This window comes from Lates calcarifer, linkage group LG24 (assembly GCF_001640805.2).
Source record: "Lates calcarifer isolate ASB-BC8 linkage group LG24, TLL_Latcal_v3, whole genome shotgun sequence".
In the NCBI taxonomy this organism is placed as follows: domain Eukaryota; kingdom Metazoa; phylum Chordata; class Actinopteri; family Centropomidae; genus Lates; species Lates calcarifer.
The window spans coordinates 10,700,148-10,723,451 of record NC_066856.1 but is presented as its reverse complement, the minus strand read 5'-3'; the positions used below and the strand labels follow the sequence as shown (position 1 = coordinate 10,723,451).

Here is a 23,304-nt window from a genome sequence, read left to right as displayed (position 1 = left end):
CACATATGCAGTGTATAATCAAATTTCTGGAAAAGCGCTTGGCTAAGGGGAAATGTTCAACTGACACATAAGCTCTAAGGGAGAGATATCATTGCTGTATTGAACACCATTCATATGAACTGAGTGAGGGTGAGGGATAGGGAGAGGAAAGGTGGGGAGGAGAGCGAGAGAACACTCAAGCAGTGTGGGTAACGATCTGAGGGATAATAAGGGATACATAATTTAATATCTCTATTTATTCATTAGACAGGAGTAGAGAGATCATTATATATTGATAGCTAATAGGGAAGATGGGTTTTGATTACTTGGAGGTGTATCGGCCCGGGTTTATCACCGACTCACTGCTGACTGCTCTCTCAAGTGGTCACATAAAAAGGGTCAGGCCATCTTCTTGCTTTGGGCGGATCAGGTTGCTTACTTGTGGGTCAAATGGAGCATCTCAAATGTTTGGTTAGTTGTTGTTACCTTTGAGGTATTGGCTGTTTTGGGTGTGTGTGTGTGTGTGTGAGGAGGCAATTTGTTGTGCTTATGCTCTAAAAAGAAGCGTATTTTCAGTCAGTTTTAGAGGGGAATCTTTGCAGAGCTGAGGCATGTACTGTCATGGCAGCACAACACTTCACGGTCATTTCACTAAAAGTCGCCTGTGGCAAAAGTGTGCACCTAATATCATTTCCTTCAACACTTTAAACCAGCCTTTCAGGCGCAATTGACACTGAACTCTCCCCTGATTTCATTTCTAAGATATTACATGAAGGTTATGATCTGTGTGTGACTTCCGTCTATACTATAATGCCTGAAGGAATAATAAGAAATCTAAAATCAACTCTCTTTGCTCCTACAGTTCCCAGCCACAAGGCTCGGAAGTAAACGAGCTGCTTTCCTCTCAGAAATAGCCTCTAATGTGCTGCCCAGTTGCATTTAGGTTTCCACCTCTAGGATGTGGTGCAGCCCGAGTGCCCCTCTGCTCCGCTCCTCCTTATGTAGTGTAGAGCGGGACACTCCGCAGTTCGCTTTATCCCGTTCCTTCCCCCCCTTCTTGCCTTTTTACGCGCACGACGTCTGCAGCCACAGTGATTCAGTGAGCCGGCCGCGTCTTCTCCGCACGCTTCAAGCTTCTCTGTGTGTGTATATATATATATATATTTTTTTCTTTTTTGGATGAAGGCAGGACTCTTTTCCCAATGTTCCGATGGCGAAACAGCGCTGGTTTCTCTCCCGCTGAACATTATTAGAGGAAGATATTCACGCTTTTTCTCCTTTTTTTCTCTTTTTTCCCCCTCGACTCATTTTCAACACACACGCACAAAAAAAAAGAAAGAAAATGTGGGACGCGCGTTCTCTGCGCAGCGTCCGCGGAGTGCTCTATCCAGTTGTGGCCGCTTGACTAAAGGGGGATCCCGGCTCCCTTTTCATCCTCTGCTCCCTTAGGAACAAGAGGAGTTTGCATGCAAAAGGTGGTTTATCTCGGCAAGGTGAGACCTGACTATTTTTCTGCGATATTACACCGCTCATTTTAACACTACTTTGGACTGAGTAGAGAACAGAATCTGTGCGTTGCCAGCACAGATTGTATAGACTGATTTATATTGGATGTGCGGGAATATGAAGGCTTCAAAACCTAAGTGAGCTCACAAATACGTTGTAGCGTAACAGGTACGAATTTATTGAACTGCAGAGCAAGTGCAGACCTATAGATTATCAGTGTGATGCCCCTTTACATCCCTTCCTACACACATCTACTCATGTTATTCCATTTACAATAATAAAATGACTAATTTGTGGTCAAAGTAATCGGGCAGTGCTGAATGTAAATTTAAACTGTTGCATTCAGGAACAGTCTCTTATCTCGCTTCTCTACACGGAAATTAGAGCTTTGTTCCTAATTAAAATGATTAAAGATTCTAATATTTGCAACTTTCTTGTATTTTTTTTAGGACTTATCAAAGTGTAAAGAGCACTTCAGTGTCTGTGTTAAATTATAACTTCTGTGCAGTGGCTGCTTTCATGTGCAGGGATTTAAATTTGTCAGAAAATGTGACTGTGATGATTAAATCCTGCATGTGACAAGGTATTTTGGTAATGAGGAGTTAAATAAGACTCCAGAAATTGCTGTCACACACGCCTCCTCCATCCAGAATAGCAATAACACATGAATGAATTTTCAAGGCTCCTCTCAGTTCATTTGTTTCCTGACCCACCGCTGAGTCCCATTTTGACCGATGAGGGCTGCATAGAAAGTAGTGCTCCAGCAGGAGTTCATTGCCTCACTACAGCCATAATAGTGCTGGCGTGGAGAGCAAAGCAAAGCAGCCATATTGACTGTTGAAACAAAGTCATTGATTCTGCCTAACACTTTCTTAGAAATGTGATGAAAGGATCAATAACGCTGTGCAGCTGTTACTATTTTTGACTGACAATATGGAGTAACAGGTGACTGCTCTCTGCTGCTTGAAGAGAGCTGATTAATGGTTCAATTTTGGAAATGTGCAGATGCATAATATTCTAATATATATCCTTTTTGATGCTGAAATTGATTCAACTGATGTGTTGTCAGTCATTCAGTCATCTAACAAACTGTCTCTTTTTGTTTTCTCAGCCATGGAGGGACTTGCCTAAAGAGGATCCGACATAATTCTCGATTTTTAGAGTTTTTTTTTTCCATTTTCTTTTTTTTTGTGTCATCGCAACATCTTCCCAGTGAGTCTCCTTCTCCATCACCATGGCAGAGAAGCTTGGACCAGCGGGGCTCAAGCCCGCCACCCCTAGAACTGCTGCTCCCTCGCTGCCCCCTGAGCCCATCGACATCATCCGCACCAAAGCCCGCTCCCGCAGGGTCCGCCTTAACGTCGGCGGTCTGAACCATGAGGTCCTGTGGCGGACCCTGGATCGGCTCCCCAGGACCCGGCTGGGCAAGCTTCGAGACTGCAACACCCACGAGTCCCTGATGGAAGTCTGTGACGACTACAGCCTGAACGAAAACGAGTACTTCTTTGACCGGCACCCGGGGGCCTTCACCTCTATTCTGAACTTTTACCGCACGGGCAAGTTGCACATGATGGAGGAGATGTGCGCCCTCTCGTTCGGTCAGGAGTTGGACTACTGGGGGATTGACGAGATCTACCTGGAGTCCTGCTGCCAGGCTCGTTACCACCAGAAGAAAGAGCAAATGAATGAGGAGCTGCGGCGCGAGGCAGAGACGTTGAGGGAGAGGGAAGGAGAGGGAGAGTTTGATAACACCTGCTGCCCAGACAAAAGGAAGAAGCTGTGGGATCTCCTGGAGAAGCCCAGCTCTTCAGTGGCTGCCAAGGTAGGGAGCCGAAACTGGAAGTGTGATTACACCACCCCCATCTCACATTTCCTGTTCGCATTCAAACACTCTTCCTGGATCATAACACATTACAGGCACACTTATTAGAGACCTACTCCCACCTGTAAAAGATAATCACGAGTTCATCAATTTGAGTCTTAAACAGCCGTGTACTGTACTCTCATCAGGTGCTTTCTTGCACCATCTGTCTGTTTTCCATCCCGGTAAGTAGGAACAGTTGTTAGGGATGAATTAAATATAGAGAAAGCTGCAGTCTTTGGGTAGCAATGTGTGTGGATGTGGTTGAAGAATAGAGGCAGAAAACGAGGAGTGGAAGTAGATGTGTGACATGCATGCAAACATAATGGCAAAGTCAAATTTAGAGTTCTACTAGTGGAATCACTGCAGGAGCTAGATTTACACTCTATTTGCTTTGACAAAGTAATTGGTAGGTGCATCAGCTTTCTTTGCTGGGATAAAGTATGTCAGCGTAGACCGGATCTGTCAGTGGCTTGTGACATGGTGCATCTCTTGGAGGCAGAGGTGCAAGTCTTTTTTTCTCATGCAGCGCTATTATGTATCAGTCTTTGTCGCTGATTGGATGCTTCTTTCTGGACGTGACCGTGAGTCAGCGAAATGACAGGATGATGTCAAAAGTTTGTAGCAGGTGTGCCCATGAATACAATTTCTTAAGCTGTTTACTATATTTATATTTGATCGCATTTATTCTGTGTTATTAAAGGCTGAGGTAGTCATGAGTGTTTTTCCCTTCCCACGCACCACATGTTTCGAAGACTGCTGCATCAGTCACATACAGTACAGTTATCATTTGTACATGATAAATCAGATGACAGCGTGGCAGTGTCAAGGCTGTCCCCTCTGACATCTCTCCCCCCACTCCTCCCCCACCACCTTCTCACCCCATCCCCACACTCTGACTCAGTCCTCAATTAGGTAGGTCAACCTTGGTGAAATCCAATCACTGGTAATTTACGTTGGGTCTCCAGTATCCTGATCTCATCATAGGGCAGTGCAGGGCAGGGCCAGGCTGGGATTATATTCCATGTCAGGGGATCATAAACACAGGGTCTTGCGTGTGTGTGTGTGTGTGTGTGTGTTTGTGACCAAAGCAACATCATCCCCCTCTGTGTGTAAGGAAAGTAGCTCCTGGTGCGCTGGTTGCTGCACGGTGCATTGTCGTGAGGTCTGTCCCCTTGAAGCTAAGGATGTTTCCCTTTGGCTGAGACGGTTTTGAAATCACGCTAGATTTAATTTCAGACGCCTGGTGCCTTGCGCTAAATTTATAGTGCAGTATTAAGATTTAAAAATGGTAAAAATATTGGGATGAAACTGAATATGTAGATCCTTTTATAGGGCTACTATTCATGTTTGTACTCCCTGTACTATTCCTGCGCGACTTGTTTTCCCAGAATCAACTAGTGATGTGTGATTGACAAGCATTACGTCTCAGCTTGATAACTGTGTTCAGCCTCTGCAGAGAAGCTGTATATCACATGAATCAATTATAAGGAGGCTGCCAATATCTAATCTAAGGCAAACTCAGGTGACGGCAGCGGGTTAATTTGATACGGTGTGTGATATTTAAAGTGATTTACCTCCTCTGCACGGTCCCTCAGTCTCCAGACACATCTCTGTTTTGCTGACCTGTTCACTATCGTAGTGGGGGGAAGCCTGCGAAACCTTAAAGGGGAAATCCCACCCTAATTCAAATTGCATTGACATTCCGCTGGAGTGCTCTAGGAGGAGAACTTGAATGTGACTCTAATGGCTCAGCCTTGTGATAGTAGCTAAGGTAATCCACCGCTTGAAAGTACATTTGGAAATAGACTGCTGGGGCTGCTCGGCTGTCAGATGGCGGCTCCCCGAGGTCAGGGAAGCCTTTTTACAGGATGTGCACCAAGCAGTGAGAACCCTTGAAAGCCCTTGACCATGGAATTGCCATTACTAGGCTGGTACATAACCGTGAGCTTTTATACAAAGCAACCTGAGCCCTTTGTCAAATGCAATCACAGTTTCCCCTGGCATACATATATTCTCTCTCCCTCTTTATGTCTCTTTTTCTCTCACCCCCTTTCTTTTTCTCTTTTGCAGCCTTAATCAGATATTAGAGCCCAGTGAGCTGCTTTATGGCACCTATGGCCCTCTCTGCCCTTAAATAAAGGTGAAGCATGAGAGGACTGACCTTTTCAGCAGGGTCAATCAAGCTAGGATTACATTCATCAGCAATAACAGCGGTACAGGTTTTTGGAGCCCTTTGCAAGAGTGGGAAATATGGAAATGAAGCAGACAGTGGAGCAAAAATCAGTTTGCAGAAAGAGCAGAGAGGTGTTCAGAGAGCGCCAGTGAAGGAAGAGAGGTGGCGGAAAAGGTAGAAGAAAGTCCTGAGAGAGAGAGAGTGTTGTAAGAGGCGTGGTCATGTAAGTTGTGCCTCAGGATGCTGAGCTGGATCTTTGCAAACCTTTCCCTATGAATAATGAATGAAATGGTCAAAACAAAGAGGACACGGGCTAATGCAGTGGCCTCTCCGTGTTACTGCGTGACTTTTGGTTTGAGTGCCGTGTCGAGAGAGCGAGTGAGCGAGTGAGGGAGGAGGAGGACGACGAGCGGAGAACTTCTGTATTTTGTGTCCAGCTCTGCCTGCTGCTCGGCTTGTCACAAGTGAACGTCCATGGGGGAAAAGTGAGATGTTCATGTCAAAATAAGATTTTACACTGTACACTATTATTTATTGAATTTCCATCATGCACAGATTTGGGATTTTTTTTATTGAAACTTGAATTATGAAAATTGCAGACATTTATCATCAAAAAAGATTAAAGTCATATTGAAATCATAAAGTGCTGCATCTATATTCTGTGTGAGTATCTGCACAGCTTGCAGCCACTGCTAAAAGACTGTAATGTGCTAGTAAATTATATAAGAACTGAGTGGCAGTCATGTTTAGAAAAAATATCGGATGGAGGTTTCCATTGTTTCCTCACTGTAGGCTATAATTTCTATTAATCCAGTAGAACGTGTCATCCTTGATATTGAGCCAGAAAGATTTGTGCTGCCCTGACCCTCTTTTGTTTACAATGAGTCACGGGTGTAGTCGTACAGCCAATGCACTTAGCACAAGCTCATACAAGGAAGCAATATCCAAATTACTGGAGTGCTTTAAGGAGTCTAAATTACGATGACTTTTGCTTTTGTGTTTCCCTGTGTAAATGTATTACTATTGCCGATCATCATTCCTGCGAAGGCTAATCTTGGCACATGTAACTTGTAAATGTAGTTTATAACCTGCCTATGTATTTCACTGGAAATGTTTTTCGTCAGTGTGCAGGGAAATGTGATTAGAAGCCTCAGATGTATCCCTTTCTGTGTTCACATAAACAGAACAGTATGCAGAAAGTGTGTAATAAATATCAGACCTCACCAAATGTTGCTACACAACAGTGATTTAGTGAGAGCTTCAACATTAACATATGAGTCAGGCTGCGTTCTTGGAATTATATATTAATGCTATTAGCTGTTCCATGGATGCCCACAGTGCTCGGTTTTAATATACACTGTGTATAGTATAGTTTGCAGGAGCAGCATCTTTTTCTTTTGATTTGTGTTTATGCAGAGCTCATAGATAAGCTTTTCAGAATATTAGCAGTGTAATATGAAATATCAAAGCTGTAATACATCAATCACCCCAGGACAGAAATTCCCCTTTCCCCTGTTTAGGTTTTCTTCACTTTAGAGTCCATTCAGTCTGTGCAGCTGCAGAAAATAATGGCCGAGGATTCAGAGCATTTTAAAGAGATCAATGTTTCTACTGGCCAGACATTTCAAGTTGGGTTTTCTATCCCCCTCCCCCTTCCCTGCATCAGCCATGTCCAGCCCCATGCTCTCTCTTAATGTGGATGTGCACCATTACTCTCTCCTTTATCTAATAAGCTAGTCTAGCTAGTGGGGAATGCTAAGCAATGGGCCTGCATGGGCGCAGACTTGTGCTGTTTGGTCCTCCCACGCTCGGAAGCAGCCAAAGTCAGTCCACCACAGACACTGCTGTCGATGATGATGATGATGACATAATGTGAGGAAGCTGTAGCATAATAAGATTCTGTAGCAGAGACCTCAAATGCCAGTCTTTTGCAAATGTCAGTGTTGTCACAATCATCTGTCTTAATGCAGTGAAGCAGCAAATGCACAATAAACACTGTTGATTTTGGGATCAGGGATATGTGAGACAGCAAAAATGCATGGCTTTAAATGTGACAGGAGCAAATTCAGTCAGCACCCTGTTGTGCTGTAACTCATGTAGCTCTTGGAGCTGCCTGTTGTTTCAGATCACTGCAAGGAGAGTCAGAGATGAAGAGGTGGGGATAGGAAAATGGGTGAGAGGCCTTTAGTCAGCATTAAGTCAAAAGTTCTGCACAGTGTGTTCCTCTGAGTGAAATTCAAGCAGTAGGTCCTCTACCTTGTGTTTCATTATCATCCTTTCTTCTCTGCATGAATTGTGGTCAGTCTCAGGGAGGTTAAATCGATGGACATTGGCATTTTGTGGAAGAAATGTTTTCAGCTTGTTGGGCAAATGGATTGTAGTTACTTTGTGCTGTGTAATTTGTGCTTATTTCACTGTTTTTCTAGTCGGTTATTCCTCGGCTAGTCCTCTGTGCATGAGGCACCGCATCAAGAGTGGCTTCAACCTGTAGGAGTTACTACATTATCTTATTTGGCCTTTAGGAAGTTATCAGGATGTGTTACAGGAGTAGAGTTTATCATTTAGGTAGAGCACACCTTCTCCCCTCCTGTAGTCTCCTAGTTACATAAGCCTTCCACCAGGCCTCTAATCAGTACAGCCTAGCATTTAGGCGCCAGCACCTAAATCCTCTTTACCCTGCAATCATAATCAGATAAGAGAGAACCTCCTAGATTATAGGTGGCATGAGTTCTTATAGTGCCTGCATGGGCAGAGACAGCAGCATTTATCATCTGGACATTCCCAGTCACACTAGTCCCCCTGTCCACCACTGTCTTCCTTTTCTCTCTATAAGTCACCTGTGATGTAAGGATTATCTTGAGTTTAAATCAGTTTTATAATGATTTGTTTCAGATCAGAAAGACATTGGGCTTGAAAGGATAATGAAAGCTTTGTAAGGGACTTACAAGCAGCACTTCTCCTGAACTAATTTTCACTCCTTCAAAATACACTCTGGCATCAGTTTCATCTACAGACAGCAGTGATAACCTGCTGTCACCACTTATACTCCAGCTTTTTCATTTGCTTAAAAAATGTATACCCATGCTTTCTGTTGTTTTCATGAAAAGTGGCTGATTCGTTGTATACACTGTGAATACTCACCAGTTTGTTCTGCTATTTACTCACTCTAAACATGAATTTCCACATATGGACAGCAAACTGCGCTAGTGTTGTAAGCAGTGGATAGAGCACTTTCCACTCTCCACGGTTTTGTTAGTGTTGTTGGAATTTATAGTTATGTTACTAAGCAGCAAATATCAACTTTCATAACAGTAGCAATGCACATTTATCAGGAGTAGGACAGTGGTCGGCAGGGTGATTTTACATGACTGTGAAATACTAAAATCAATTTAAAAGCTTTGAAATTATGTAGCTCAAGATGAAGCATTAGATCTGTTTACAATGTGAGTTTACACTCATGCTGCAGAGGCATTTGATTTCTGCTGATAATGGTGATGGACTGCTGTATGTACAAATAATAGAAATGTATGTTGCAAACAATACACAAGGGGAACATTAAATCAAGAGTTCATCTCACAAAAGCTATTTTTAATTTTAAATGCTCTGAAAATTGCACATGTGAGATTATCTCCGCTCTTAAGAGGCTGGCTGGATTTCATTTAGGTTTTACAGCAGAGGTATATAGGGTCACATTTAAAATGAGGAGGAAGTTAGGCCACTGCAGCCCTTTATTAATCTGAGTATCTGAGTTTCACCTGCAGGGTTGAAAGGGAACATTTGAAGTGAGGCAGAGGAAGCTGTTGAAGACAAAGCAAGCGAAAGCTCTCGATGCTGCTGACCTGTGAAATTGATCTGTTGAAATCACGCTGTTGTACATTTTTAATTATTACAGAAATACTCATTGATCAGTGTGTGGCATAATTGCAAAGCACACATCCATCCTTTTCTCTCTTTTTGCTTTGCTTTGCACAAATAACCCACTGCTGCTTTATTCCATTTTCATGATTACCAGTGGGAACTCGCATGCAGAGGAATTACAGTCTGGATGCAGCTCAGTGGTGGCGGTGTCCCAAAAGAGACCACTGGCTTGTCTAAGGGCTTATTGCACTTGACCATGCACACAGTGATTCATGAATGAAGACATCATTAAGTGAAACTCGTGAAGCACAACTAAGCACAACAGCACAACACTGTGTTATCTGCAGTTTAAGTAATAGAGAAGGCAGAGAACAACAGCAAATTTGGAACTTCATTGGAACAAGAAAAACTCACTTTTAACACAAGTCTAGTATAAACAACATGGCCAGTACAAGCCATAGCTAATGAGTGGCCAGATGGTGTGAGAGGCCTGATGGCTGAAGTCTCATTAGTAATTCTACTGTCATCCCCAGAATACACCCTCACAGTTTCTGTCTGAACAAACCTGTTATGACTATGGTTGAGAAGACAGGATTGTTTAAACATTGATTAATCCATCGATGACTTCAAATCATTTGACTTGAATCATTTAGGGTGTAAGAGGTTGGAAAATGGAAACTGGTAACAGCTGCTCGCAATTAGAAGAATTAGAACCCAAGATGATGTCCTCAGATTGCTTGTTTGGTCCAACCTACAGTTCAAACTGCAGATATTCAATTTACAACAAAATAGAATAGAGAAATTCAAATTTTCAAAATTGGGGAATGTTTGGCATTTTTTCACACCTTAAATGATTATGCCAATTGTTTCCTGTCACTCAACTAATAAATATACATATATGAAAGCTAAAGTTGACCTATCTGTAGCTTATATATCAACCAACCTGTAATTCCTATCATTTTTGCCTTTTGGAGGCAGTGGAAACAAGCTGTGAACATTCATATATTATCACATTATCACAAGCTGATATAGAGAAACATTAGCATTTCTTTGGAATTGTGTTTGTGTCCAGCTGATTATTTTATGTTTTATATATTCAGTATCTCCTTTTTTGGCTCTGCTTTGCTCCCCAATGCAATGAGGGAGTTATTTTCTATCTATTTTCTAAATGCTTCACTATGATTGTTCGCTAGCTGTTAACCTGACTGTCTGCCTTTTGGTGCTGGACAGGCAGCGTGCAGGAGGTTTTTAGAGCTTTTATTCTGAAAACAACTGCCTGCTGGGGCCAGAAATATTGCTATGAGAACAGTGAGATGGAACCAAAACAGTAAAGTTGTGTGGTGGCCAACTAAAACAGTGAGTAAAAAGATGCCAGAAGCTCAGTGGAGCTGAGCAAAAAAGCAGAGTCCCATAAAAGTTGTCCTGTGATCCATAGTTCATATTGAAATACGGACTGTAGCTGCTTTAAGTAACGATTATCAATTTTTTTGCCTGCAATTTCTTCTTCACACTTTCTATTGGTTGCACACATCATGCCTGTTCAGTCTGCAAAAAGTCCAGGAGATGTAAGCTGGCAAAAAGCCCCAGGTCTGAGTACCATCAAAGCGAGACATAAATCCCACTGAAGGATGGGAGTGGCTGTGGACCAGTAGCGAGCAGCAGCGCTGGCTGGCACTGCCAGCTTGAGTGACACTCTGGGTAAGAGGCTAATGTGCTCCTTCCTCCTCCTGCTTCCCTCATCCCCTCCCTGCCTCGGCCGCTGCCTCTTGTGAGGTTTGCTCCCCCTGTCTTTTGCTGTTTTTCTCGTCCCAGAAGGCATCAGAAACTAGGGCGAGATGGTGAGAGGACAGGGGCTGGAAGAGAGTCATCATTCTAAGTGCTACGAACACCAGGTCTCTATTACGTGCTTCAGTGATCCCCCTACACACACAAACACACACACTACGTACTCTCAGCTCACAGCCAGTCTTCCACACCTCTGCACATACATACAATAATACACACATTATGCCTTCAGTAGGTACGACACACAAGCAGGCGTACTCATAATGCAACACACACATTTACACACACCTCTTTAGCTGAAAACCTTCAAATACTGCTGAGCCAGCGTTCTGTGGGTGCCACAACACAGTCAGTGCCACGCTGTTGTCTCCCTTACTCTCTCCATGCCATCTCTTTTTCAATATCCTTCATCTCCTCCTTTCCTATTCCACCCCAGCTACTTTCACAGCCTCCGTGCACATTTTCTTTTTTATCACCATCATCCCACAATCCTCCATTTCCTCTTATAATTCCTACTTCCTGCACCCTTTCATCTCTCTGCTCTGTTTTCCCTGTCCCCTCCACATTTCTGTCTTTATTTCCTGGCGGGGGTGAAAGCTGAATTGTGATCCCACTCACCGTTCCATCTTGGAAATGGTGACATGCAAGTGCATTGGTATTCATTGTGGTGTTTTTTACATTTGACTCTATATTAATCATTTTTGTGATTTAGCATCAGTGGTCAGGAAACTACTTCTTCAGGTGTCTCCACTCCCTATGTGCTTCCAGAGCTGCAGCTCAGAGGTGCTCTGCTGCTTCTTGATACAACAGAAATGCGAGTGGATTTGTGTGCGAGTGGATTTTCATGCTATAAATACACAAACAATCCAGACACTGTGAAAAATGACTAGTGGAGAGACAAAACCCAAGCAATGCATACTGAGAATCCTCACAAACATGAAGGGATATCCTTCGGAGTCCTGACAGTCTTCTCAGACTAAGAAAAACCCTCCAAGGAGCTCTTGAAAGGGAAAAAAAAGAAATGTGTAATCAACTTCATTTTACTTGTTTCCTCTGAAATGCTGTGTTTGAGTAGTTTCCATGGTGACCATGGTGTGCCATGGTGACTTATTGACACCCAGGGAGCAATTCATCTCTATACAGGCTGTGTGAGAGGCAGAGCAGCTGGTACCTCAGCCCCCACAACCAAACCCTAATGCAAATGCTTGCCCTCACATTGCATGCATCTTCACCGGGATGCTTTTTGTCCTCCCTGATGATGTGTCTCTGGTAATTTTCTGTTTGTGTCATTTCTACCAAATCCTTTAATAGTTATCACTGACTGGGTGTTGTAAAATGACTTCACACAATCACATTCAGTGCAGTAGCTGCTGTGATATGATGAGCATAAAATGTTTTTAACTGTAATTGCACCAAACTGTAATAATCGGTTTTCCTCTGTTAGGAAATGTTGGAAGAAGAGCGCAGCAGGCAAAGTTGGGTTCATGTTTATATGGAAGAAAGAAGAAGAATAGAGTATCTGTCTTTCTTGTGGCCCTGCTCTCTGGGCCAATCACAGTGTCTCCAGAGCATCAGTAGCAGTACAGGGACTTGGATTTTGAAGGATAGAAGATATTAATTAAAACCTCTGCTCTATGAAGGAACCTCTGAGGACATATAAGAGAAAACTGAGACCGATAGTGCAGATCAGTGGTAGACTGAAAGGGGTTGAAGCCACTTGTTAGCCATTGCCTCATGGATACTGGGTGACGACGTAGAAGCTATTGTGATTGGGCGAACGCGTTTCATCACCACCACCGCCTCCTTGTTCTCCTCCTCCCTCGTCTTTAGCTTTTCCTGTCTTTTTCCTATTTTAGGCTCCTCCGTTGGAAAGCCTCCATTTTCATACGCCGTCTTCCCCTCTTTCTCGCTTTGCTTTTCTCTGGTGTCATCATGCCGTTGGCGTCACTGTGGGCTGTGCTGCCAGCTGTTTGCTGTCTCCCAGCACCCCAGGAAGTGACAGAAAAAATTATTATATCTCCTGCTCTTTGTTGTGTGTGTGTGTGTGTGTGGGCCTCCCGCGTCCTGCTGAGCCACAGGAGTTCCTCACTGCTGACCACAGTAACTCTGCCATGCTACAAAGGCTTTAATGCACTTTAATTTTAGTTTCCTTTATCTGACGTTCATTCTGCAATAAGTTCTCATATTCTTATATTCAGTAAAAAAGTTTAACCACAATATTTTAACAATTTTTTAGCACTGGCAGGAGATATTTCTGCTTATTTCAAGAGTTAGAGTTTTTTTTATTTGAATTTTCTTGAGATATGTCCCAGCCTTGGTTGGTCCACCAGACTAAAATATCTCAACAACTACAAATGCTGAGAGGATGAACTGTATTAACACTGGTGAGCGCCACCAGTGGGTCAGAATTTCATTTATCCAGATGCTTGTGAAACTAATGACATTCCCATCAGCCTCGGCTGTGCTTTGCACTAAGTGCTTTTTAGTAAAAATTAGTAGGCTAACACACCAAACTAAGCTGAGAACATAATTAGCATGTTAGCATGCTGACATTAGTGTTCAGCCCAAAACACCAGTCTGCTGAGGAACAGCTTCACAGAGCTGCTAGTGTAGTTGTGACCTCTTAGTCTTGTTGAGAAAAGAAGCTAAATATGCCTTAACTAAGTATTAACAAAATAATATTCATTTCAAGAAAGTTTTCAGTTATTCTCTTGCTAAAACAAGTGAAAACAACCATATTGCTTCACACCAAATTGTTGATTTTACTTATAAATACACTTATTTACAATGGCTCCTAAAACATCTCTGTAACCCAAAGGTCATAGCTTTAACCCACAAAACAGATAATGTGAGAGATAAAAAATGAATCGCTTTGTATGTTTTATTCATCCCAGTCTTCTCATGTCACTCAGTTTCCAAAGCCATTCATGAAATTAGTCAGTCAAACACATCACTAAATGTCCCCGCAGCCGGAACTGTCCATCTGTGTGTCTAGTCAGGCGAGGTGACAAGAGGCATTGATACAGTCCTTTAGCTCCCTAGTATGATTGTAATCAGCTTACTGCCAATTGGAGGCAAGGACCCAGCCAGCCTGAGGGCACACAGGGACTGAAGCACACAGTCCCAACCATGTGACCTGTGTCAGTGTCAGGAAGCCAAGCTGTGGGCCAAAAGAGCAGCGTCTGACACACCTGAAAGGTCACACTGACTTCCAGTTCTCTCTGGTGTATGTGTGCAGATGTAGATCTGGTCAACTGTGTGCAGCCAAACATTTAAAATAAGTGTGAGTGTACGTGATTTGAGAGTTTAAGAAACTACGGTAACTCTGGAAATCTTTTGAAGTGTTGTCACACACTTCACAGCACAAAATTTCTTTGTGGTTTTATGGGGTACTGCCAGCTCAAGAAAGATCAGTCCTCCATCACCGCAGGATCAGGGATGATTTGGGTCTGTTGGGTGTTGACATTTTGTTGAGGCCTTGCCAATCGATAGGATGACTCTCAGGTATTGACCAGTGTGCTGAAAGGCCCACCTGTCTCATTCTATTGCACGGTACAAGTTGTGCTGTATGTACAGTGCAAGTGTCAAACATCAGTGACTGTGCACGCTGTGGCTGTGCTGGTGCTTTTACACTCTTGCATGTTTCTGATATTTGCTGTTTCACTCCCTCGGCTGCAGCACATATTGCGTATTTATGTCTGGGTTCTTTTATTTATTTTCCTGACTTTGGTGCTACTTTTACAGCCCCTTAGCTCTTTTCTTTATGTTTGTTTGTGACTCACCTCCAGTGACTCACTGTTAAGTTGATTCTCTTTATACCCATCTTTGATTATCCACATCTCTTTTGTGAAATCTGCTTGTTCGCCTCTTCTTCTCTGCCCTTCGTTTTACCTTAGTGTCCTCCAACTAATCACCCTTGCTCCCAAATCACTTGTTTCCTCTTCAGTGTCCTCTCGTCCTCCTTTCCTTATACTCTCTCATACAAAACTAGTATTCATTTATAGGATTTCTCCAACAATTTTGTGTATGCAGCTGTAAGGATCCACCTGCCAAACCTACTGTAAGTGCGAGTCCTGCCCTGAATCTGGATTTACCAGCGCTGCCGTTTCTGGCAAAAACCCAGCTAAAGATTTTTAAAGTATACTTGTTTTGCAATAAATCCCCCTTAAGTAGCGTGACAGTATCTAAGGCCACCTAGCACTCTTAAGCATCCCTAGTTTTCGCCTCCCGTTCCAACATAATGAATAAGGTGTCTGAAAGCGAAATAACAATACTAATGTTGATGGATGACTGTTGATACAAGGCAAAGTAGCACCGGCCTTTGCCACATTTCCAGTTTTGCTATTCTCGCCTTTTTGAGTGGTTGCTTTCCCCCGCCTTATTGAAAGTGGTCCCGCTCTAATACCACTCTAAAACTGCATTAATGTTGCTATAAAAGTCATCTTATAGATAGACATCATAAAGCTTAGTATTTAAAATACCTAAGTCTTGCAGCACTTAGGGGCAGATGTGAAGGAGAGCTCACCTCTAAAAATACCCACAAGGCGGCTGCTGCCACCACATCACAACACATTAAGAGAGAGTAAACAACGATATGTAATCATGCCCACAATAAAACATGGAAATCTAGATTTTCTCTTCTCTGGTGAGTCTTGGGGAATACGGAGAGAGATTAAGAGGTCTCATTAAACATAAAGCTGCATTGTGAATGGGTAAAGGCTAATGCGGATTATAATGTGAAGCATTAAATCGGTTAAGGCAGTGATTCATCCAACCTTGAATGCATGATTCATCTCCTCTGTTATTACTTCAATATGTATTTATTCCCTTTCGTCACATGTTGCAGCTGATGAAACCGTGGCCTTTAATCTTTGTTAAATTCAGCCAGGACAACATGGAATTTATAAAGTGACCTTTTTGCCTCAGTATGCCTCTGTATGTATGGCCATTTATGTCTCAGAAGACGTATTAATTGAATTTTTAAGTCGTCCCAAGCATATACAGGAGTGCATATACACACAGACACCGACTGAAGATTAGTCAAAAAAGATAACATGGCGTCAGTTTCATTGCCATTCCACAGACAACAGTTTTGTTTGACTTGAAAGATCACCTCACACTCGGGCAGCTGAAGAATAATACGGGGAAGTATTCATCAAAAGATTAACATTTATCTGTATTTTGTTTGACGTGGCAATTTATTTGACACATAAACTTATTTATTTATTGTTTTAGTCTCATTTGTCCACTTGAGAGTCACTCCTTCACTTTCCTCTTATATCTGAGTTTACCCTCAGATTTACAGGTTTACACAGCTGATGGATCTCCTCAGAGGAATGTGTCTGGAGAAACAGCACACACTTTGGCAGTGGAAAGTTGTGGCAGAGGAATGCTGTTTATGTTTAATAGTTTAAAAGTTTAATAAATATTAATTTTAAAATGTTTACCATTTTGGCATGTTTAAGAGGTGCGCCGATTTAATCACAGCAGTGTAATTTGTCTTGCTGAACACGAAAAAATTCCACAAATTACTCATTCCTAATTGAAAGCCCAAGTCTGTCTTCTTGCGAGGATTAACGCTGGTGTAGAGATGTATAAATCCAGCCTCCTGTCTGACTGACTGACAGGCAGACACACCCCCAACCTGATGTGCTGTTCCCCTAATCCCCTCTGACGACACTACAGAGTCTAAGGACAGAAAGTAACAGCCTTGTTACATAGTGTCAACTGCGACTTCCTGCCTGCCCGCCTGCCTCACGCGCCCATGATGATGGTGAATCAATTAGCATTGCTGGCATATATCAGATTAAGGCTAAACAGGGCCAAAGGCGGGCTCATTAAGACAGTTGTCTGTTTGGCTTGTCTAATAGAATGGCAGGCAGAGGCTTAATGGGGGAAGGGTTGGTGTTACTAAAGGACACTGTGGATTGCCGGGGTTCACAGCCTAATCTGTGTGTTTGACAGTGTTTGACTTCTCTTCTGACCAGTCAGGGAAGGGGAGGGGGCACAGGTAGAGGCGGACATAAAAAAGAAATGCTTTTGTTTAAGTTTAAAGCTGCTCCAATCAATGTTTATGTATTACCAAAATCACTGTGTATAACATGAAAGGCATCACTCGCAGTGAAAAACCCACAGAGAATTATCAGCTCTGTAGTTTCTCTCAACTCCACTGTTTTGGTTCTTTGGCTCACAGCAGTTGTTTTGGTTCACTCTCACAGCTTCCATCAGCACTGTTTTTCCGCAGGACTCAGCTGTTTCAGTGAAAAGGCTCTAAAACCCACTATACCTTACCTGCCCAGTGCAAAAAAGCAGAGAGCAGTTGGCGGAGACCAAAAACAGAGCCAAGACAGTGAATACTGAACTTCATCTAAAACATGACTTCCAGGTACAGCAGTGCTAAATTTCATCTCTACATGCTAGATGTGTAAATAGACAATTATTTGATAACACATTAGCCATATTAGCTGTCATCCTGGGGAGCAGTAAGTTTGCATCCCATCACAATGTTTTTCCCCCAAACATAACCATCTGTCCTTAAGGTTAAGCAAGTGTTTGAGTGCATCATGCTTAACCATCATCTTAAACATACCTCATTTACCATGACCACAATCTCTCCCCTACCATATTGTATTTGCCATGCAAGAATATTTCAGAAATCTATCAGACATCAAATACACACGTTTGAGATGTGTGCATAAATGTATGCCCATTTATATTTGAGTATGTGTGTGTCTATGTGATAACGTGTTCGTTAACATGCATGTGTGCCCCCATCTCTGCCTGGTTTCAGGTAGGATACCTTGCATGCCTGCAGAAACCCACAATGTATGCCTTCCCATTGGTCCCCACAGGGTCCTGTACTGAAGGACGCAGTGCACACAGCCTGCAGATTACATTAGTGCACACTGCATACATGTGTGTATAGCACGTGTATATTTGTGCATGTATATGTAGGAGTGCAAATGCAGCACACTGTGGCCAGCCATGTAGAACACTGCATAGACAGCATCATGCAAAAGCAATTCAAGTGCACTGCAGTAAGCGTGGCGTTCCATTCATAAGAATATATTAAATACAGTCTCAATAATAAATGTCAAACAAATTTCCCTTCGGTTCTTTGTGCTTTGGATTAAACACGAGCTCTGGATGAGCTAACATTTTGCTGAGATGGTTTTTTTCTCTGAACCTGAATAGTACGATAATGAAATCTCCAATCTTATCAGCTGCAGATATCTGCTCTGTTCTCTGACAAAGCACTCATTCATATCTGGTAGCGCCAGTGAAGTGCTATTCTAAAGGAGGAGCTAGTAAGGAGATGTACTTTGATATGAAATATTGATAGCCTGGACATTTACTTGAATTGCAACAAAGTGCTTGCAGACAGAAACAGGGAGTTTTGGCTAAAAAGAAAAAAAAAGAAAGATAGAGCAAGGACAGGGAAATACCATAGGCAGAGTGTGAGAGGTGAGGTACAGTGTGTCAGAGTAATAGACTGCAGCAGTTGGAGGGATAAAAACCTATTATGTAGAAGTGCGGTAGACACAGATTCACAGGGATGGCGCTTTGGTTAAGGTTGTGACTCTGTGACCATAACAGAGAGGTGGCTCCTATCCACAAGATTTTACCGATAGCTCCAGGGCTTGTCTCCTCTCCTCTCCTCCTGCTTGCAACTGCAGCCAGGCTGCCTCTGAGAGTGTTTGTTGCTAGGCCACATAGAAGACTGAACATGGAAGAAAAACACGCCACTGAAGTCCAATCAATAGTTCCTAAATAATTTCCTAGCTCTATGTATTTGATGTTTGGTTCCAAGAGTTTCATCAATATTGCTGTCAAATGAGTAATGTTGGTGATGTTAGCTGGCGACTCCCCCCTCTTTCTTTGGTGGCTGCAGATTGAGGTAAATGTTTAATGACCATGTGCATACCGTGAAGTGTACCTCTCTTTGCATTGCACATGTTCCACTATGCAATAGAAAGCCTGCTGCTTTCCCCAGCCATGAGTGACTGTACTGTAATCTCCCATCATATGCATCTCCCCTTCTTTACCTTAGGTTCAAACCTTAGGTTGTACTTCATAGATCTGTTATATGAAAATATAGATATGTCATTTAGCTGACTAGGCAGAAAGTGTGACAGGACGGTAACAGATCCACAAAGCTAAGTCAAGGTGTTGGGTTCAGTTTTGGGACTGGGACACTGAAGGGAATATGTAATCTGGAGTGTGGGGCAGTGATTTACTGTACCTGCACCTGAACTATCACTTTATTGATGCCATAAAACTACAAAACATTGATTGTTTACATCCCCTTTTTATTCCCCTCATTCACGTTCTTCGTTTCCTTCCAGCCTGATACTTTTTCTTTCTTTCTCTTCTTTTTCTGCCCTTGGTGCCAATCCCTTTTTCTGGCCTCTATTTGCTTCCACCCACATGCCCACCTACCATCCTCTGCTCCCCTATCCAGCAGAGAAAACCACCCTGCGTTTTACTTCTCCCCTGTGAAGGACACTGCACGTAACATTTCATCATCTCGAATAATGTCTTTCGTACTTAATTAATATTTCATGAAATTGTATCCCAACCATTTTTCTCAACGATTTCAGGAACCTGTATTTGTTGTTCTTTTAAAAATGTGACCCTGTTTGTGTGTGTGTGTGTGTGTGGTGTGTGTGTGGTGTGTGTGTGTGTGTGTGTGTGAGTGCATCCTCTGCCCCTGAGTGAACTCTAAATAGGCCCGTGCATTAAGAGTGCAAGTCATCACACCACCTAATCTGACAGTACTGCGTAAGACAACTTAGGCAAATTAGCAAGTGAGCCGTGCATGTGCCGGTACTAATCTGGCATAAACATAGAGAGGGCTATTTAAAGTTCAGTTTCCACTGCGACAAGTCAAATTTAGCACAGCTACAGAAGTGTATGGATATCACTTTATCATCCTGATAACTTAATCCCTTCGTTGTGTAGTCATGCAAGAGGCAGAGATGGAGGGGATGGAGTTGGAGGTTGGATGGGTGTGGGCGTGTATTAATAAGCTCATGGAACTCAAGTCGGAGCAGGGCGAAAGGAAAATGCCTGCGTTCTTCTGGAGATACAAGAAGGTGACGGAGGGGGAATGACCGAAAATGAGCTTTGATAGTGATGGACGGCAACTTGTGTTTATGCTTCTGGTTAAAACAGAAGAGTTTTTCAAAAAATGTTCAGAGAGAATGTGAAACTTGTCTGGGGTTAAAGTTGAAGCAGCTTCAAAGGAGGCAGCGGGAGTGCTCGCCTCAGATAGTGGGGTGTTTAAACACACGCACTCCCACACAACTGCTTCCAAGAAACTGAACAACCCAGTGAAAGTGATGTTTACTTTACTCTCTCAGGCTACGGGGGATATGTGTATGAGTTTATGTCTGTGTGTGAGTGCGTGTGTACTCATTTCTAAGCCCTATCAGTACTCCCAGTGCCAGTGATTAGCATTTAATCAAGACTTCTTTGCTGCAGTTTTCATTTGACTTAAATATAATTATGTTTATATCCTCATGCAGGGCCACATCATTGACGAGTGGAGCGTATTTATCGTAGTAAAGAAAAGGTGGCGTGGTGGGATATGGGAAAAACTGATGAACTGTAGCACAGAAAACAAAATGTAAATGTGGGGATGTAAGATAGAACTGAAGAGAGGCGTAGAAAGAGAGAGAGAGAGATATCAGAGAAAGCAGCAGGAAGTGAAAGAGATGAGAGAAGGAAACGAGAGATGGTGGGATGGGGGGGTGGTGGGGGGGACTAATGTGTCCTTCATGGGGTGAGGCTGGACAGAAATGGCTCAGCGTGGAGCTAAATTGACTCCATTACAGGAGCAGCTGCACCGGAAAGCATCAGTGACATCACCCGCCCATCCCAGACAGGCAGTTACAACTCTCAGAGGGAATGGATGGGGATGGGAGCAGCCTATCTGCAGGATGCAGCAGCCGCTGTGGTTTAGGCGTGTTTACTGCTGCTTTGCATGCTTTACACGTGAGACTGGGGGAGGACAACATGTAATGTGGTTTGCTGCATGCTTGCGAGCCAACAGACACAAGTATCTCAACAACAAATATAAGTGGTGACTATGGAGGAGCGCACCCATGAGTGTAATTTCACCTGTGTGCATGCAGGTGTAGTTTCACTTGGAGTGAAAAATGCAGGAACATGTGGATATTTTATGTTTCAGATGCAAGTAGTGTATGTGTACGGCACTACATGACCACAGTAGACTTTGTGCACTTGTATGTGTGTGCGCTCAGATTGAAAATCTTGAAAAGGAAATACCTTTGGTGGGTCATAGCTATTTGCAAATATTCAAATTCAGTAAATCAGTGTGACATCAGTATGTGTGCTGGGTTGTATATCAATTATTCAGTTATTCAAAGTCATTTAACAACTTTCTTTGTAGTATTTCTGATGATTTTGAGGCCGCAACTAACAATTATTTTCTCGATCAATCAAATATTTTTCACCGACAAACCAAAAACCAAAAATATCCAGTTTATACACATAGAAAATACCAATTAATTAAAGAATCAATCAATCAATAAAGTGACTGATTGTTGCAGCTCTAAGATGATATGATCATGTCATGTTATTTTTATACCAAATTAAAGGTACCAGGAAAATTGTAATTGAAAGCGAAGTTGTTTTTTCTGGTATAGTGACACAGTTTGCGTGATTTGACATAAATTGCCTCTATAAAATATAATAAGTCTTAATATTGGATAAATAATCGCACTTGTATTGTAATACGGACTTGAACCACATCTATAAGCCTGTAAGATGGACTACCTCGTGCGCAACTGTGTCTTCGTGTCACCTTGTCACCTCATCTGAACTAACATGCAGTATATACTGTAGCTGCTGAACCCTTCTGTATGTTTCAGAGAAAACAGGTGCTAGTTTCTGTTCAACACATTCAACCATCAACACCTACACTAAAAGCAGAGGGACTAAATACAAAATGCAGTTAAAATTCTGAGCTAAATCCTACCTGCCAGCTCGGATCAACAGCAACACACTGGAATCCGTATCGGCTCCGTTCCAGTGTCAGGATTGCTCATGCACTGGCTTAAGAGAAGGTCATGCTACCACAAGTATGGGAATCACATGCCATTGTGTCATGTTGCTTTGTGTATTTGCGCGCCAATACACTATTTGTTTATGTTCATTAAATAAGCCTCATTATTGATACGGTGACAGATTGTATGGTTTAAATTAATCTCTCCTGTCCCACCTCGCCTCCTAAACTGGATCAATACAGTTTACAAGATGATGTTCATCATACCTGGTTTCATATTTTACATTCTGCCATTCATTTTTGCTACATGATGCTTCCCACTGTGTTCCAACTGTTGACTCATACCAACGGGGGCTTCCTCTGAGTTCAGACCCCTCCGTGTTATTTATAGAGGCAGAAAAGACAAGAAGGAAGATGTAACCAAGACAACAGTGGATACTTTCACACTTTGCACTGGATTGGGCTGAATGGAAAAGAAAGCATACAATTATGTCTCTTCCCTTACTGTGATACAGCTGCCTGATTATAGAGACACAGTCAGCTGGTGAACACATCCAAACAGAAGCGACTGTGGAACAGAGTGTGCAGCATGTAAACACCTTTCAGACAATAACATCTCGTAAAATAATTCCACTGGCGTTTGTCTCGGACTCAAAACTGCTCGTGTATCGACTTTGTGCCAAACTCGTCTGAGGCAGCGTAGCCACTGGCTTTGGCCCGCGCTCTCCATGTCCAAAACAGCTGACGCTGAGTGGTCTGTTGGTTTTGCATTAGGAGGAGCAACAGTCAGGTAATGAACAATGAACAAGGGTAGAAAAATATGGTATGCACCAGCGAGCGACTGATTAGGGGAGGTTAGAGGAGTAATTATGCGGCTGTATGGAGTAGTTAATTAAAAAGAGCACTTGGCAGATCAAGCGTGTTAGACACACAGAACATAAGATGGAGGCGCCTTGCCGCATCCTTGGCCAGGACAGTGGGAATTGTGCAGCTGCATCCTTTCTGGCCAGTGGCCCAGGCCTTCGTTAGTGCCCGTGGCCTCTCCTCCATCCACCCCACCCACCCCGGCTCTTCTACGAAGCCAGAGCACCTGCTGTCCGTTCCAAACCG

At 42.9% G+C, this 23,304-nt stretch overlaps 1 protein-coding gene across 1 annotated transcript in view; it reads left to right on the top strand.

Moving 5' to 3' along the window:
• Positions 1 to 892: 892 nt before the first annotated feature.
• kcnb2b (potassium voltage-gated channel subfamily B member 2b) overlaps positions 893 to 23,304 on the top strand; it is a 78,511-nt gene continuing 56,099 nt past the window's right edge. Inside the window, exons 1-2 of the mRNA XM_018673984.2 lie at positions 893 to 1,472; positions 2,597 to 3,307. Of these exons, the coding sequence (XP_018529500.1) occupies positions 2,720 to 3,307 (588 nt within the window). The 5' untranslated portion in view covers positions 893 to 1,472; positions 2,597 to 2,719. The remainder of the gene's footprint in view (positions 1,473 to 2,596; positions 3,308 to 23,304) is intronic.